We start from the raw sequence: 13,882 nt of genomic DNA on the forward strand, positions 1-13,882 counted from the left end.
CTTGTAGCGGATGCGAGCTTCAACTGGAAGCCAGTGGAGAGAGCGGAGGAGTGGGGTGACGTGAGAGAACTTGGGAAGGTTGAACACCAGACGAGCTGCGGCGTTCTGGATGAGTTGTAGGGGTTTAATGGCACAGGCAGGGAGCCCAGCCAACAGCGAGTTGCAGTAATCCAGACGGGAGATGACAAGTGCCTGGATTAGGACCTGTGTGAGGCAGGGTCGTACTCTGCGAATGTTGTAGAGCATGAACCTACAGGATCGGGTCACCGCCTTGATGTTAGTGGAGAACGACAGGGTGTTGTCCAGGATCACGCCAAGGTTCTTAGCACTCTGGGAGGAGGACACAAGGGAGTTGTCAACCGTGATGGCGAGATCATGGAACGGGCAGTCCTTCCCCGGGAGGAAGAGCAGCTCCGTCTTGCCGAGGTTCAGCTTGAGGTGGTGATCCGTCATCCACACTGATATGTCTGACAGACATGCAGAGATGCGATTCGCCGCCTGGTTATCAGAAGTGGGAAAGGAGAAGATTAATTGTGTGTCGTCTGCATAGCAATGATAGGAGAGACCATGTGAGGACATGACAGAGCCAAGTGACTTGGTGTATAGCGAGAATAGGAGAGGGCCTAGAACAGAGCCCTGGGGGACACCAGTGGTGAGAGCGCATGGTGCGGAGACAGATTCTCGCCACGCCACCTGGTAGGAGCGACCTGTCAGGTAGGACGCAATCCAAGCGTGGGCCGCGCCGGAGATGCCCAACTCGGAGAGGGTGGAGAGGAGGATCTGATGGTTCACAGTATCAAAGGCAGCAGATAGGTCTAGAAGGATGAGAGCAGAGGAGAGAGAGTTAGCTTTAGCAGTGCGGAGAGCCTCCGTGACACAGAGAAGAGCAGTCTCAGTTGAATGCCCAGTCTTGAAACCTGACTGATTAGGATCAAGAAGGTCATTCTGAGAGAGATAGCAGGAGAGCTGGCCAAGGACGGCACGTTCAAGAGTTTTGGAGAGAAAAGAAAGAAGGGATACTGGTCTGTAGTTGTTGACATCGGAGGGATCGAGTGTAGGTTTTTTCAGAAGGTGGTGCAACTCTCGCTCTCTTGAAGACGGAAGGGACGTAGCCAGCGGTCAAGGATGAGTTGATGAGCGAGGTGAGGTAGGGGAGAAGGTCTCCGGAAATGGTCTGGAGAAGAGAGGAGGGGATAGGGTCAAGTGGGCAGGTTGTTGGGCGGCCGGCCGTCACAAGACGCGAGATTTCATCTGGAGAGAGAGGGGAGAAAGAGGTCAAAGCACAGGGTAGGGCAGTGTGAGCAGGACCAGCGGTGTCGTTTGACTTAGCAAACTAGGATCGGATATCGTCAACCTTCTTTTCAAAATGGTTGACGAAGTCATCCGCAGAGAGGATTAGAGGCAGGGGTTAGAGGGTTAGAGGCAGATGCTTGGAATTTAGAGTGGTAGAAAGTGGCTTTAGCAGCAGAGACAGAAGAGGAGAATGTAGAGAGGAGGGAGTGAAAGGATGCCAGGTCCGCAGGGAGGCGAGTTTTCCTCCATTTCCGCTCGGCTGCCCGGAGCCCTGTTCTGTGAGCTCGTAGTGTGCACAGCAGGAGGGGGGACCGCCGCCTGGAGATAGGGGACGAGAAAACAAAGGATGCAGAAAGGGAGGAGAGGAGGTGGGAGGCAGAATCAGGAGATAGGTTGGAGAAGGTTTGAGCAGAGGGAAGAGATGATAGGATGGAAGAGGAGAGAGTAGCAGGAGAGAGAGAGCGAAGGTTGGGACGGCGCAATACCATCCGAGTAGGGGCAGAGTGAGAAGTGTTGGATGAGAGCAAGAGGGAAAAGGATACAAGGTAGTGGTCGGAGATTTGGAGGGGAGTTGCAATGAGATTAGTGGAAGAACAGCATCTAGTAAAGATGAGGTCAAGCGTATTGCCTGCCTTGTGAGTAGGGGGGGAAGGTGAGAGGGTGAGGTCAAAAGAGGAGAGGAGTGGAAAGAAGGAGGCAGAGAGGAATGAGTCAAAGGTAGACGTGGGGAGGTTAAAGTCACCCAGAACTGTGAGAGATGAGCCATCTTCAGGAAAGGAACTTATCAAGGCGTCAAGCTCATTGATGAACTCTCCAAGGGAACCTGGAGGGCGATAAATGATAAGGATGTTAAGCTTGAAAGGGCTGGTAACTGTGACAGCATGGAATTCAAATGAGGAGATAGACAGATGGGTCAGGGGAGAAAGAGAGAATGTCCACTTGGGAGAGATGAGGATTCCAGTGCCACCACCCCGCTGGCTCGATGCTCTAGGGGTATGCGAGAACACGTGGGCAGACGAAGAGAGAGCAGTAGGAGTAGCAGTGTTATCTGTGGTAATCCATGTTTCCGTCAGCGCCAGGAAGTCTAGGGACTGGAGGGTAGCATAGGCTGAGATGAACTCAGCCTTGTTGGCTGCAGACCGGCAGTTCCAGAGGCTGCCGGAGACCTGGAACTCCACGTGGGTCGTGCGCGCTGGGACCACCAGGTTAGAGTGGCAGCGGCCACGCGGTGTGAAGCGTTTGTATGGCCTGTGCAGAGGGGAGAGAACAGGGATAGACAGACACATAGTTGACAAGCTACAGAAGTGTTGCTTCTTGTATTATTGTCTCTTGTGTCTTTAGAGAACTGTTTGACTTTGATATCCTTTTTCTTCTGTCCTGATTTTCTCTTTCTTTTCTTCTGTTAACTAGATATTCTTTGTTGTTCTTCGTTAGCTAGCTAGCTTCTTCCAAAAGAGTCCCTAGCAACTGCTTAGCAACTGGTAAACAATTCAGCTAGATAAGATAACTACAATTTTATGAAAAATAGTTATTTTTCAAAAGCCTATCTTCTTTGTTTGTTGCTTGTTTTTTCTCCTCTTCAGTCTTGCAGTTTTCTTTTGCTTTTTTCCGATGTACTTCACTCTAAAAACCATGTAAATTTCAATATTTGTAGGAGCTCATTTTTCAGCTGCTGCTGCTCAAATTGGAGTTCAAGTAACAGACACATCTCAACCAATTGTTTAGAGGAGACTGTGTGAATCAGGCATTCATGGTTGAATTGATGCAAAGAAACCATTACTAAAGGACACCAATAAGAAGAAGATACTTTCTTCGGCCAAGAAACACTAGCAATGGACATTAGACCGGTGGAAATCTGTCCTCTGGTCTGATAAGTCCAAATTTGAGATTTTTGGATCCAACCGTCGTGCCTTTGTGAGACGCGGAGTAGGTGAACGGATGATCTCTGCATGTGTGGTTTGCACCTTGAAGCATGGAGGAGGAGGTGTGATGGTATGGGGGTGCTTTGCTGATGACACACTTAACCAGCATGGCTACCACAGCATTCTGCAGCGATACGCCATCCCATCTGGTTTGCGCTGTTGGAAAAGCATTCCAGGTGAATCTGGTTGAGAGAATGCCAAGAGTGTGCAAAGCTGTCATCAAGGCAAAGGGTGGCTACCTTGAAGAATTAAAAAAATATATATATTTTGATTTGTTTAACACTTTTTGGGTTACTACATGATTCCATATGTGTTATTTGATTGTTCTGATGTCTTCACTATTATTTTCCAATGTAGAAAACAGTAAAAATTATGAAAAAACCCTTTAATGAGTGGGCTTGTCAAAACTTTTGACTGGTACTGTATATAAATTATAGCTGTCCAATATCAGATTCATCTGAATCCAAAAGCTGAGTAATATTGCAGGATTAAGACTAAATAGGCCACCTCAAGCATCTTGCTATTTGTACTTATCATACAGCTATGCAATTAAAACACTAGATCATTAGCAGCACAACTGTTAAGCCATAAATCATTTGTAGCTGGTTAAGTCAAAGCTAAGCTATAGCCTAATTATCCTCAGGAAACAATTCATGAGAAAGGACTGCTTATCTTAAAAAAGCTCAAATGGAATGACTATGAGAAAATAGAGAATGTGACAGAAATTCAGTGTAGGCTAAGTCAAATGAAAAGGGCAAATATTCTGTAGCTACATGAAGTGCCTGGAAAAAAACAAAAGATGGACATGGAATGACAAGAGAGAGAGAGTTAGAGGTATGTCAGGTAGGTTAGCAGATGGATGATGAAGGACAGCGGAAAGGAGGAGAGAGCAGGACCTGGACTCCAGGGCTAACAGAGTGCAACGGGAGGAAGGAGGGGCGGTGGGTAGTACACGTGTGACAGTAACAGCAGCGGCATTCTAGCGGAGGGGCACCCTGGGAAACAAGAGGATCAAGAAGAGAAGAGCAAAGAAATGTTAAACAGGGAAATAGAAGGATAGAGCATGTATAGTGGCACTGAACTGACCATAGCGGTGCAAGATATCCTGTAAAGATTGAATCATCTAGGTTGTTTATCACATCCTATTTGGTGTAGACAAATAATGTTAAGATTGAACTCTGAAACATTGTTTTATACTGGACAGCAGCTGGCATAGCAGGGCTTTATCTCATCTGCCAACTAGACTGGACTGTACTAGCCAGGTTCCCTTCAGTATCTAGGCATAGCCAGTACAGTACAGGGTACACAGTGCAGTGTTTAGGAGTAGTGAACTACATATAGTTCAACTAGTAATTTAACCCCATTTTGCAGTAGATTGGTGGTAGTTAAACTAAATTGAAATATTGGTAGTGTTTCAGTAGTTAATTACATTTTTGTCATGTAGCGGTGTAGCTAACTACTGGAACTACTCACTACTTTTCTTGCTAAAATAAAATGTTCTGACTTAAAATAAAATATTCTTACTTGAAACATAGTTTGAGTTTAATAGGCTAAATTACACATTCTGTTAACATCTGAGCTGTTCTTTTAATTTGTAGTCTATGACATTTCAGATGTAGATATGATAATGTATCACAAAGCAGTTTGGATGTAGTCAACTACTGTTTCAAAGTTACTTTAGTTAAGTAAATTAATTAGCTTTAGTGCAGCTCAACTTTTTCCAATGTGAAGTAATTGGTACCAAGGTCAATTATATTTTCAGAGTAGCTTCCCCAACACTGACAGTATTCAGCTGCACAGTGATTTATGCCATAATGTACATGGGACAAAAACAGTGCACCTGGCAAGAATGAAATCACGTCGGAAAAAAGGAAAGGTCATCTCACAATTGTGAAATCATTGTCTACGTTAACAGCTGCAAATTTTGTTCTCGTGTTTAAGATGTTCCTAAAATTCCACTGCCTAAAACTCGATCATAAATACCACTAACTTGTGCATTATGCTGCTTACTGATTACCTCATATATTATACCTAATGTATTATACCTCAAATGTTATACCTCATATATTATACCTAATATTTTATACCTCATATATTATACCCAGGGGTGCAACTTTGGTTTTAGAAGTGGGGGGGGACATAATGTAGTTGCTTTTTTGTTCGTTTTTTTATCCAGTCGGATAAACACTCTAAACACCCTACCCAACCACTCGGAAGAGTCCGTATTGTCCTAAAACACACCATTGCCTTGTTTTGTATCACATTCCAATGATAAAACTGGGTGGGACAAAAATGCAATTTCAGAATGTGGGGGGGACATTTCTCCCCCGTCCCCAGTGAAAGTTGCGCCCCTGATTATACCTTATATATACCTATATCTTATACCTCATATATTATACCTCATATATTGAACCTCATAATATATTCTGTTTGTAGTAGATAATAAAGCACAGTGATTTGTGTGGATGCATAAACATGTTGAGCAGTGTGCATACATGGTCCAGACAATGCAGCTTTATCAGGTGACAGTGATCACTGAGTGTTCATTATTCTGGGGCCTGAAAGGTTAATACATCCATACATGGCCTGAGGCATACGTAAACATTTACGTAACACTCTCAATCAATATACATGGAAACAGAGGAGGGGCCTGGCGACCAGCAGAGAGACACAGCTCCCCCTCTCTCTCTTTACTCCCATAGGAAATTAAATCCTGCCTGTAAGCAAAAAAAAAATAAGACTATTCATTCATCATGGTTCTTATATTGTATGGCTGCAGGAAAATCTACTCCGATCTGAGTGACTCAGAGTTGGGGAGATGAGATTGGTAGCAAAATAATGACTCATCCCTTTCATCGCTCTACAGGTCTTCCTTTGTGTGTAACAGGGTGATCAGTGGTTTAAACTCCGAAGGAACACTCTGTGAGTCATCTGATCATGCATATTTCTGCATACACATCTACACATACATACTGAATATACAGATGTATGTATATACACATAATGCACGTACAGAAACACATGTTGTGCTACGAGTGAGATTTGTGTTCAGTGTGTGGTACTCACAGTTGATCTCCTCATGCTGCTCCATTGCTGTGATGTGGGCCGGCTGGATTTGGTCTCAATGACCTCTGACCCCAGAGATGGTGGGGGGACTGGGACATACTGCCTGGCTTTGGTCTGGAGAGCCAGCTGATAGGCCACCTCAAAGGCCTGACCCAGCGTCAGGATGATCTCATAGGTCTGGGTCTGTACCGAGGGAGGGAGTAAAGAATGAACAGACGGTTGCAGTAGTGACTGACAGCTACTTTGAATGAGGCACTCTGAATGAGGTAGTAATTACAATAAATCTGCATTTTTGTCATTGAGATGCCATTCATAGCAGGAGCACTATGTTAATCAAGGATGCAATTAGACAATCGAGATGTAGCTTTGTATCGTGTGCCAGGCCTTTTTGAAACATGGTTTTAAAAGAGACTAATCAAGATATGAAGTTATTTGCATGACAGCAGGTGCATTACTTTAATCAAGACATTAAGGCAATTTAATTAATCAAGATATGAAGTTGCATGCAGTTTTGTCAGCAGGTTGCCAAATTCCAATAAACCTTTTCCTATCAAACTTTTTATGATATTATATGGCATTTATAGTTCAATTAATAATAGTCAGAGTACTTTAGAAAGATTTTAAGGTGGGAAATGGGTGATTGTATTTTGGCATACATATGTAGAATCTTAATTTGAGCCAGTTTGTTACAGCAGGAAAATAATCCTGCAGCAACAGAAAATGTGAATTATTATGTGGATTATTATAATTAATGGAAAGTTTTTTGTAGGGGTTGATACATTTTACATTAGAGCAACTCAAGTCTGACATTTTAAAGTGGAAATTACAAAAGTTATAAGCATTTTAAAACCTTCCTGCTGTGCAGGACAATTCTCAACAACAAAAAAGTGATCAAATTAAGATCCTACATCTGTAGTCTTATGGAGTGATAATAATGTATGGAGTAATTGAAGGGTTTGGGGTGATGTCATCATCCTGTTCCTCACCACTTCCACAGTGCTGAAGACATGGCAGAAGTGGTGGCCACTTTTATTGTCCTTGGTGATGTAGGCGAAGGTGCAGAGTTCCTCAGGGTCCTGGGCCGCACAGGAGATGTTCCTGATCTCATGCTCGGCTACAATGTTCTGGTGAGAGGACAGAAGAACAGGATGGAACTGAGCAGCAACAGGAACAACAACATCGACTAGAAACAACAGACTTCATCGGCACCAACAGTGCAAATCTTTATTTTAGGGGTATCAGTATGAGAGAGCGAAGTAGGGAAATGATGCTGCTGACATCATCATGCATCTCTCATTGCCTGCAGGCTCCCAGTACCTTAGTGGCTGCGTCGATAAACTTGACCCCTTTATAGGTGATGGAAAGGATGACAACAGGACCCTTTCTTGAATGGTCCTTCGACTTCTAGAAGTAGAAAGAAAATGGCAAGATGTTCCATATCAATATGGAGTGCTAGAAAAGAGTGATTGAATATTGATCTGCAGTACGATGACATCACGTACCCTAATTTTGGCACAAGCTTCTTGAGTTGACTCAATACCCCGTAGATCCCTGATAATCATTGATCCTAAATACTGGAAAAGAAGTAACAAAAAAGGTTATCATCTCTGAACTATCAATTTCTGATACATCAAGCAATAATCAATATTGGATAGCTGAAAGTGTCGGTGACTTCTCTTCAGCGGGCATAATGACTTACACTGGCCTCATACCCACAGGACTCTAAGATGAGTTTCTCAGGCTGGTGATGCCAAGCGGACACTGTAGCGTATGTGGCAGACTGGCTAGGCGGCCGAAGGGTCAAACGGGGTTCCCTATGTCTGTCACTCTGTCTGTCCTAGAAAGACACATACAGTAGAGATAGATTGATTCTGTAGTGTACAGGGATGCTTATGGCATAACATTTTGTCACAAAAGTTTACTGGATAATAAAACTACAAAGATGCTGTAACACTTTGACTGATAAATATATATTTAATAGAAGCATAGAATGACCCAATAATCTGTTAAACACATAACAGCTTCTGTTTCAGATCACCCGAGCAGCAGCTTCCTCTCTTTATGACATGATTATCCCAAGCATACCACAGAGACACATATTTCAGTCACTTTATGAGCTACAGGTAAAGACAGCATTTTGGCAGGAGAACTAACGTGAGAGCGTGGTCTCTCGCTGTAGGAGCGCAGGGACACACTGCAGTCCTGGTCCATGGCTCTCCTCCTCCTGCCTGCCTCTCCCAGGGGCAGGAGCATGTCCATGGAGCGACTGGTGGACGGGTCCATCTGACTCAGAGCAGAGGTCCCTGTCTGGGACAACAAGTCCTGAAACTGACACATACAGATTGATTGATCAGATTGATGACGTGGGCGTGAAAGATTTAACCTGTTTGGGCTAGGGGGCAGTATTGAGAATTTTGGAAAAAATATGTGCCCATTTTTAACTGCCTCCTACACCAACTCAGAAGCTAGAATATGCATATTATTGTTCAGGTTTGGATAGAAAACACCCTAAAGTTTCTAAAACTGTTTGAATGGTGTCTGTGAGTATAACAGAACTCCTATGGCAGGCAAAAACCTGACAAGGTTTCATGCAGGAAGTGGCCTGTCTGACAAGGAGTCGTGTGTCTTGCATCTGTTTATTGAAGAGTAAGGATCTTAGCTGTAACGTGACAATTCCCAGGGCTCCAATAGGCTCTCAGAACCCGGGAAAAACCTGAACGATGACGAGGCAGCCTCTGGCTGAAACAGATTATCGCCTTATCCAAGTGGCCGATCAGAGGACCATTGAATGAGGCGCGTGCACGATTCGCCCCCGTGGAGAAATTTCATTCGGCTGTTTAGCTTATTGCAGATTCCCGGTCGGAATATTATCGCTTTTCTACGAGATAAATGGCATAAAAATTGGTTTTAAACAGCGGTTGACATGCTTCGAAGTACGGTAATGGAATATTTAGACATTTTTTGTCACGCCATGCGCCATGCGCGCAACCGTTATTTACCATTCGTATAGTGTCTAGAACGCACAAACAAAACAGAGGATATTTGGATATAACGATGGATTATTTGGGACCAAACCTACATTTGTTATTGAAGTAGAAGTCCTGGGAGTGCATTCTGACGAAGAACAGGAAAGGTAAGAACATTTTTCTTATAGGAAATAGGATTTTGGTGAAGGCTAATCTTGCCGGGTGTCTAAATAGCTAGCCGTGATGGCTGGGCTATGTACTTAGAATATTGCAAAATGTGCTTAATCCGAAAAGCTATTTTAAAATCGGACATATCAAGTGCATAGAGGAGTAATGTATCTATAATTCTTAAAATAATTGTTATGCTTTTTGTGAACGTTTATCGTGAGTAATTTAGCAAACTGTTAGTAAATTCCCGGAAGTTTGCGGGGGTATGCTTTTTCTGAACGTCACATGCTAATGTAAAAAGCTGTTTTTTGATATAAATATGAACTTGATTGAACAGACATGCATGTATTGTATAACATAATGTCCTAGGTGTGTCATCTGATGAAGATCATAAAAGGTTAGTGCTGCATTTAGCTGTGGTTTGGGTTTTTGTGACATTATATGCTAGCTTGAAAAATGGGTGTCTGATTATTTCTGGCTGGGCACTCTCCTGACATAATCTAATGTTTTGTTTTCGTTGTAAAGCCTTTTTGAAATCGGACAGTGTGGTTAGATTAAGGAGAGTCTTGTCTTTAAATAGCTGTAAAATAGTCATATGTTTGAGAAATTGAAGTAATAGTATTTCAAACGATTCAAAAATCGCGCCACTGAATTCAGGTGGCTGTTACGTAGGTGGGACGAATTCGTCCCGCCTTGCCCATAGAGGTTAAAACAAAATAGTGACTCAATACATATTTCAATTAGGTATTAGAATGTTATGTAGTGTCATACAGGTGGAATTATTGTTAAAATGTGACAAGGCTCTAACTAACCCTGATCTGTGAGAGACGGTGAGAGATCTGTGATTTGGTCGGGGCCTCCTCATAGGGCCGCTCTGCCAGAGACGCTATGATCCTCTTCCTGTGGCCCAGAACGCCGATTTTCAACACCTACAGAGACCGGCACAGATGGGACACAATGGTGACTAGACTGTACTAAGGGCTGTGTGCATATGAACACTAATACTGACAAAAACAAATATGAATGGAAATACACCACATAAGGTTGGTGGCGCCATAATTGGGGAGGACGGGCTCGTGGTAATGGCTGGAGTGGAATTAGTGGAATGGTATCAAATACATGGTGTCCATGTGTTTAATGCCATTCCATTTACGTTCCAGCCATTATTATGAGCCGTCCTCCCCTCAGCAGCCTCCAATGAAATACATAGTTGGACACCCATGCCGGCACACAACAGGAAGACAGAATGGACTCCTCAATTATTCAGCTCAAATCTGTTTTGCCTTAAGCTCAGTACAGCACTGTCTCCTCCCTGAGGCACTCTATAATTCACTAACAAAACAGTGGCCTCACGTTGACAATCTCCAACTCCCATAGGTTCTTCACACAATCCAAGGTACGGTAGCCGCTAGACAGGAAGTTAGGCAGGTACTCCTGCAGACCTAGCACATCCAACCAGGTGGAGAGAGAGGTGCTGCCATCACACCCCAGGGCCTTCACCTACAGACAGGGGCAGAAAATAGATCAAAATACATAAAAATAAAAGCAGGATTTCACAATTCCCTTCAGGATATTCCAACCATAACCAATGTCAAAGGGCTTTTTCATAGGATCTCTTTTGCCATAGCTACAAGCAAGATCCAAGCTACTTTACAATACCGGTCATCCTATCATGATTGATAATACTATGCACAAACGTAGATAAATCCAATGCACACTCCTTGACACCTTGATGTTCTTAGATGAATGCTCAACCAGGTAAAAGGTTGCAGGTGGTGCCCTTGACTGATGATAACTACCTTGGGCAAGCTGCGTGCTGCGTGGAGGATCTTCTTTCTGTGTCCAGGGTCAGTGATTCCCATATCTCTAAGGTCCAAGTCCTCCATCACGTTACTGCCCTACACATGCACCAACGCACGCAGTATACACACGCACAAGTTAATCACACAAACTGCAGAGACTTATGCATAAACACATATAATCACTTAAGCTAACTATTAACATAGACATTACAACATCTCCTACACTCTAGGTCTATATGCGTGGCCAAGCACGACTCCAACACCATCATTAAGTTTGCTGATGACACAACAGTGGTAGGCCTGATCACCGACAACGATGAGACAGCCTATAGGGAGGAGGTCAGAGACTTAGCAGGGTGGTGCCAGGACAACAACCTCTCCCTTAACGTGAGCAAGACAAAGGTGCTGATCATGGACTACAGGAAAAGGGGGGCCGAACGTGCCCCCATTCACACCGACGGGCTGTAGTGGAGCGGGTTGAGAGTTTAAATTCCTTGGTGTCCACATCACCAACAAACTATCATGGTCCAAACACCCCAAGCCAGACGTGAAGAGGGCACGACAACGGCTATTCCCATTCAGGAGACTGAAAAGATTTAGCATGGGTCTCCAGATCCTCAAAAAGTTCTACACCATCGGGAGTATCCTACTGGTTGCATCAACGCCTGCTATGGCAACTGCTCGGCATCTGATCATAAGGTGCTACAGAGGGTAGTGCGTATGGCCCAGTTCATCACTGTATAATAGGCGGTGTCAGAGGAAGGCCCAAAAAATCTTCAAAGACTCCAGTCACCCAAGTCATAGACTGTTCTCTCTGCTACCTACCGCAAGGCAAGCGGTATCGGAGCACCAAGTCTATGTCCAAAAGGCTCCTTAACAGCTTCTAACCCCAAACCATAAGACTGCTGAACAATTAATCAAATGGCCACCCGCACTATTTACATTGACCCCCCCCCCCCTTTTGTTATTACACTGCGGCTGTGATCTGTTTTTTAGTAACTTTTTTTATTTAATAAAATGTGTTATTTAACCTTTATTTAACTAGGCAAGTCAGTTATTGTCACGGGTGTCGTAGGGATTAGACCAAAATGCAGCGGGAATGTGTATACTCATCTTCTTTAATTCGTCAGAAAGAAGGGAAAAACCAAAACAAAAACACACGTATACAAAAATAACAACGATAACAGCCTTGTCAGGCACACAGCTAAACAAGAAACAACTACCCACAAAATCCCACAGAAAAACACCCTCTCTTAAATAGGACCTTCAATTAGAAGCAACTAGGAGCAGCTGCTTCCAATTGAAGGTCAACCCCATTAACTAAACATAGAACTAGACATACTAGATAAACATAGAAATACTAACATAGAACATAGCCCAACAAACCCCGAAACACTCTAAACAAACACACCCCTGCCACGTCCTGACCAAACTACAATAACAAATAACCCCTTATACTGGTCAGGACGTGACAGTAACCCCCCCCCCCCCCAAACAAAAACACAAAAATAAACCCAAAACAAAAATAATCCCAAACTAAAGGGAAGGAAGGGAGGGTGGCCACCGTCACCGACGGTTCTTGTGCTACACCCCCCCCCTCCCCAACCTCCTCCTACGGAGGTGGCTCAGGCTCTGGCCTTACTCCCCAACCTAACCTGTCCACCCCCGCTAAATACTTATTACATTTTACCCCTCCCGAAGTCTCTGGGCTATGGCGCATCGCTGAAGACCTCGGGCTGATGTGTATCGCTGGAGACCTCAGGCTGATGCGTGGCGCTGGAGACCTCGGGCTGAAGGGCGACTCTGGGAGTGGGCGACTCTGGCTGTGCCGATTCATGACTGTGGGCCGTCTCTCTCGGCTCCGGACTGTGGGCCGTCTCTGCTGGCTCCGGACTGTGGGCCGTCTCTCTACTGGGCACTGTCGCCAGAAGCTCTGGACGGGGCACTGTCGCCGGACACTCTGGACGGGGCACTGTCACCGGACACTCTGGACGGGGCACTGTCGCCGGATACTCTGGACGGGGCACTGTCGCCGGACACTCTGGACGGGGCACTGTCGCCGGACACTCTGGACGGGGCACTGTCGCCGGACACTCTGAACAGGGCACTGTCACCGGACACCCTGGACGGGGACTGCGCACTGAAGGCCTGATGCGTGGGGCTGGCTTAGGAAGCGCCAGACTAGGGACACGCACCACATGGCTAGTGCGAGGAGCAGGAGCAGGACGAGCTGGACTGGGCTGACGCACTGGAGGCCTGGTGCATGGGGCTGGTAGTGGAGGTACCAGACTGGAGACACGCACCCCAAGGCTAGTGCGAGGAGCGGGAACAGGACGTACTAGACTGGGCTGACGCACTGGAGGCCTGGTGCGTGGTGCTGGCTTTAGAGGCGCCAGACTAGAGACACGCACCTCAGGGCTAGTGCGAGGAGCAGGAACTGGATACGCTGGGCCATGAGTGGCACTGGAGGTCTGGAGCGCACCTCCTGCACAACCCGTCCTGGCTGGATGGTAATAGTAGCCCTGTACGAGCGGAGTGCTGGCACAGGGCGAACTGGGCTGTGCAGAGGCCTGGTGGCTGCCGTGTGTATAGCAGGCGTAGGGTAGCCTGGGCCTAGGAGGCGCACTGGTGGCCAGATGTGCTGCGCAGGCATCCTCCTCCCAGG

General features: G+C 45.4%; 1 protein-coding gene across 6 annotated transcripts in view; it reads right to left on the reverse strand.

Moving 5' to 3' along the window:
- anks1ab (ankyrin repeat and sterile alpha motif domain containing 1Ab) overlaps window positions 1-13,882 on the reverse strand; it is a 47,614-nt gene that overhangs the window by 7,866 nt on the left and 25,866 nt on the right. For 3 of the 6 annotated variants that reach the window (XM_014133470.2, XM_045691759.1, XM_045691760.1), the window contains 10 exons: window positions 11,215-11,313; window positions 10,769-10,915; window positions 10,228-10,344; window positions 8,436-8,609; window positions 7,981-8,118; window positions 7,784-7,855; window positions 7,599-7,685; window positions 7,268-7,405; window positions 6,282-6,464; window positions 4,112-4,210 (listed from right to left, as the gene is read on the reverse strand). In XM_014133470.2, coding sequence (XP_013988945.1) covers window positions 4,112-4,210; window positions 6,282-6,464; window positions 7,268-7,405; window positions 7,599-7,685; window positions 7,784-7,855; window positions 7,981-8,118; window positions 8,436-8,609; window positions 10,228-10,344; window positions 10,769-10,915; window positions 11,215-11,313 — 1,254 coding nt within the window. The remainder of the gene's footprint in view (window positions 1-4,111; window positions 4,211-6,281; window positions 6,465-7,267; window positions 7,406-7,598; window positions 7,686-7,783; window positions 7,856-7,980; window positions 8,119-8,435; window positions 8,610-10,227; window positions 10,345-10,768; window positions 10,916-11,214; window positions 11,314-13,882) is intronic. The other 3 variants (XM_014133472.2, XM_045691761.1, XM_045691762.1) reach the window with 1 other exon arrangement.

The sequence above is a fragment of the Salmo salar genome, chromosome ssa12, assembly GCF_905237065.1.
Source record: "Salmo salar chromosome ssa12, Ssal_v3.1, whole genome shotgun sequence".
Lineage (NCBI taxonomy): Eukaryota > Metazoa > Chordata > Actinopteri > Salmoniformes > Salmonidae > Salmo > Salmo salar.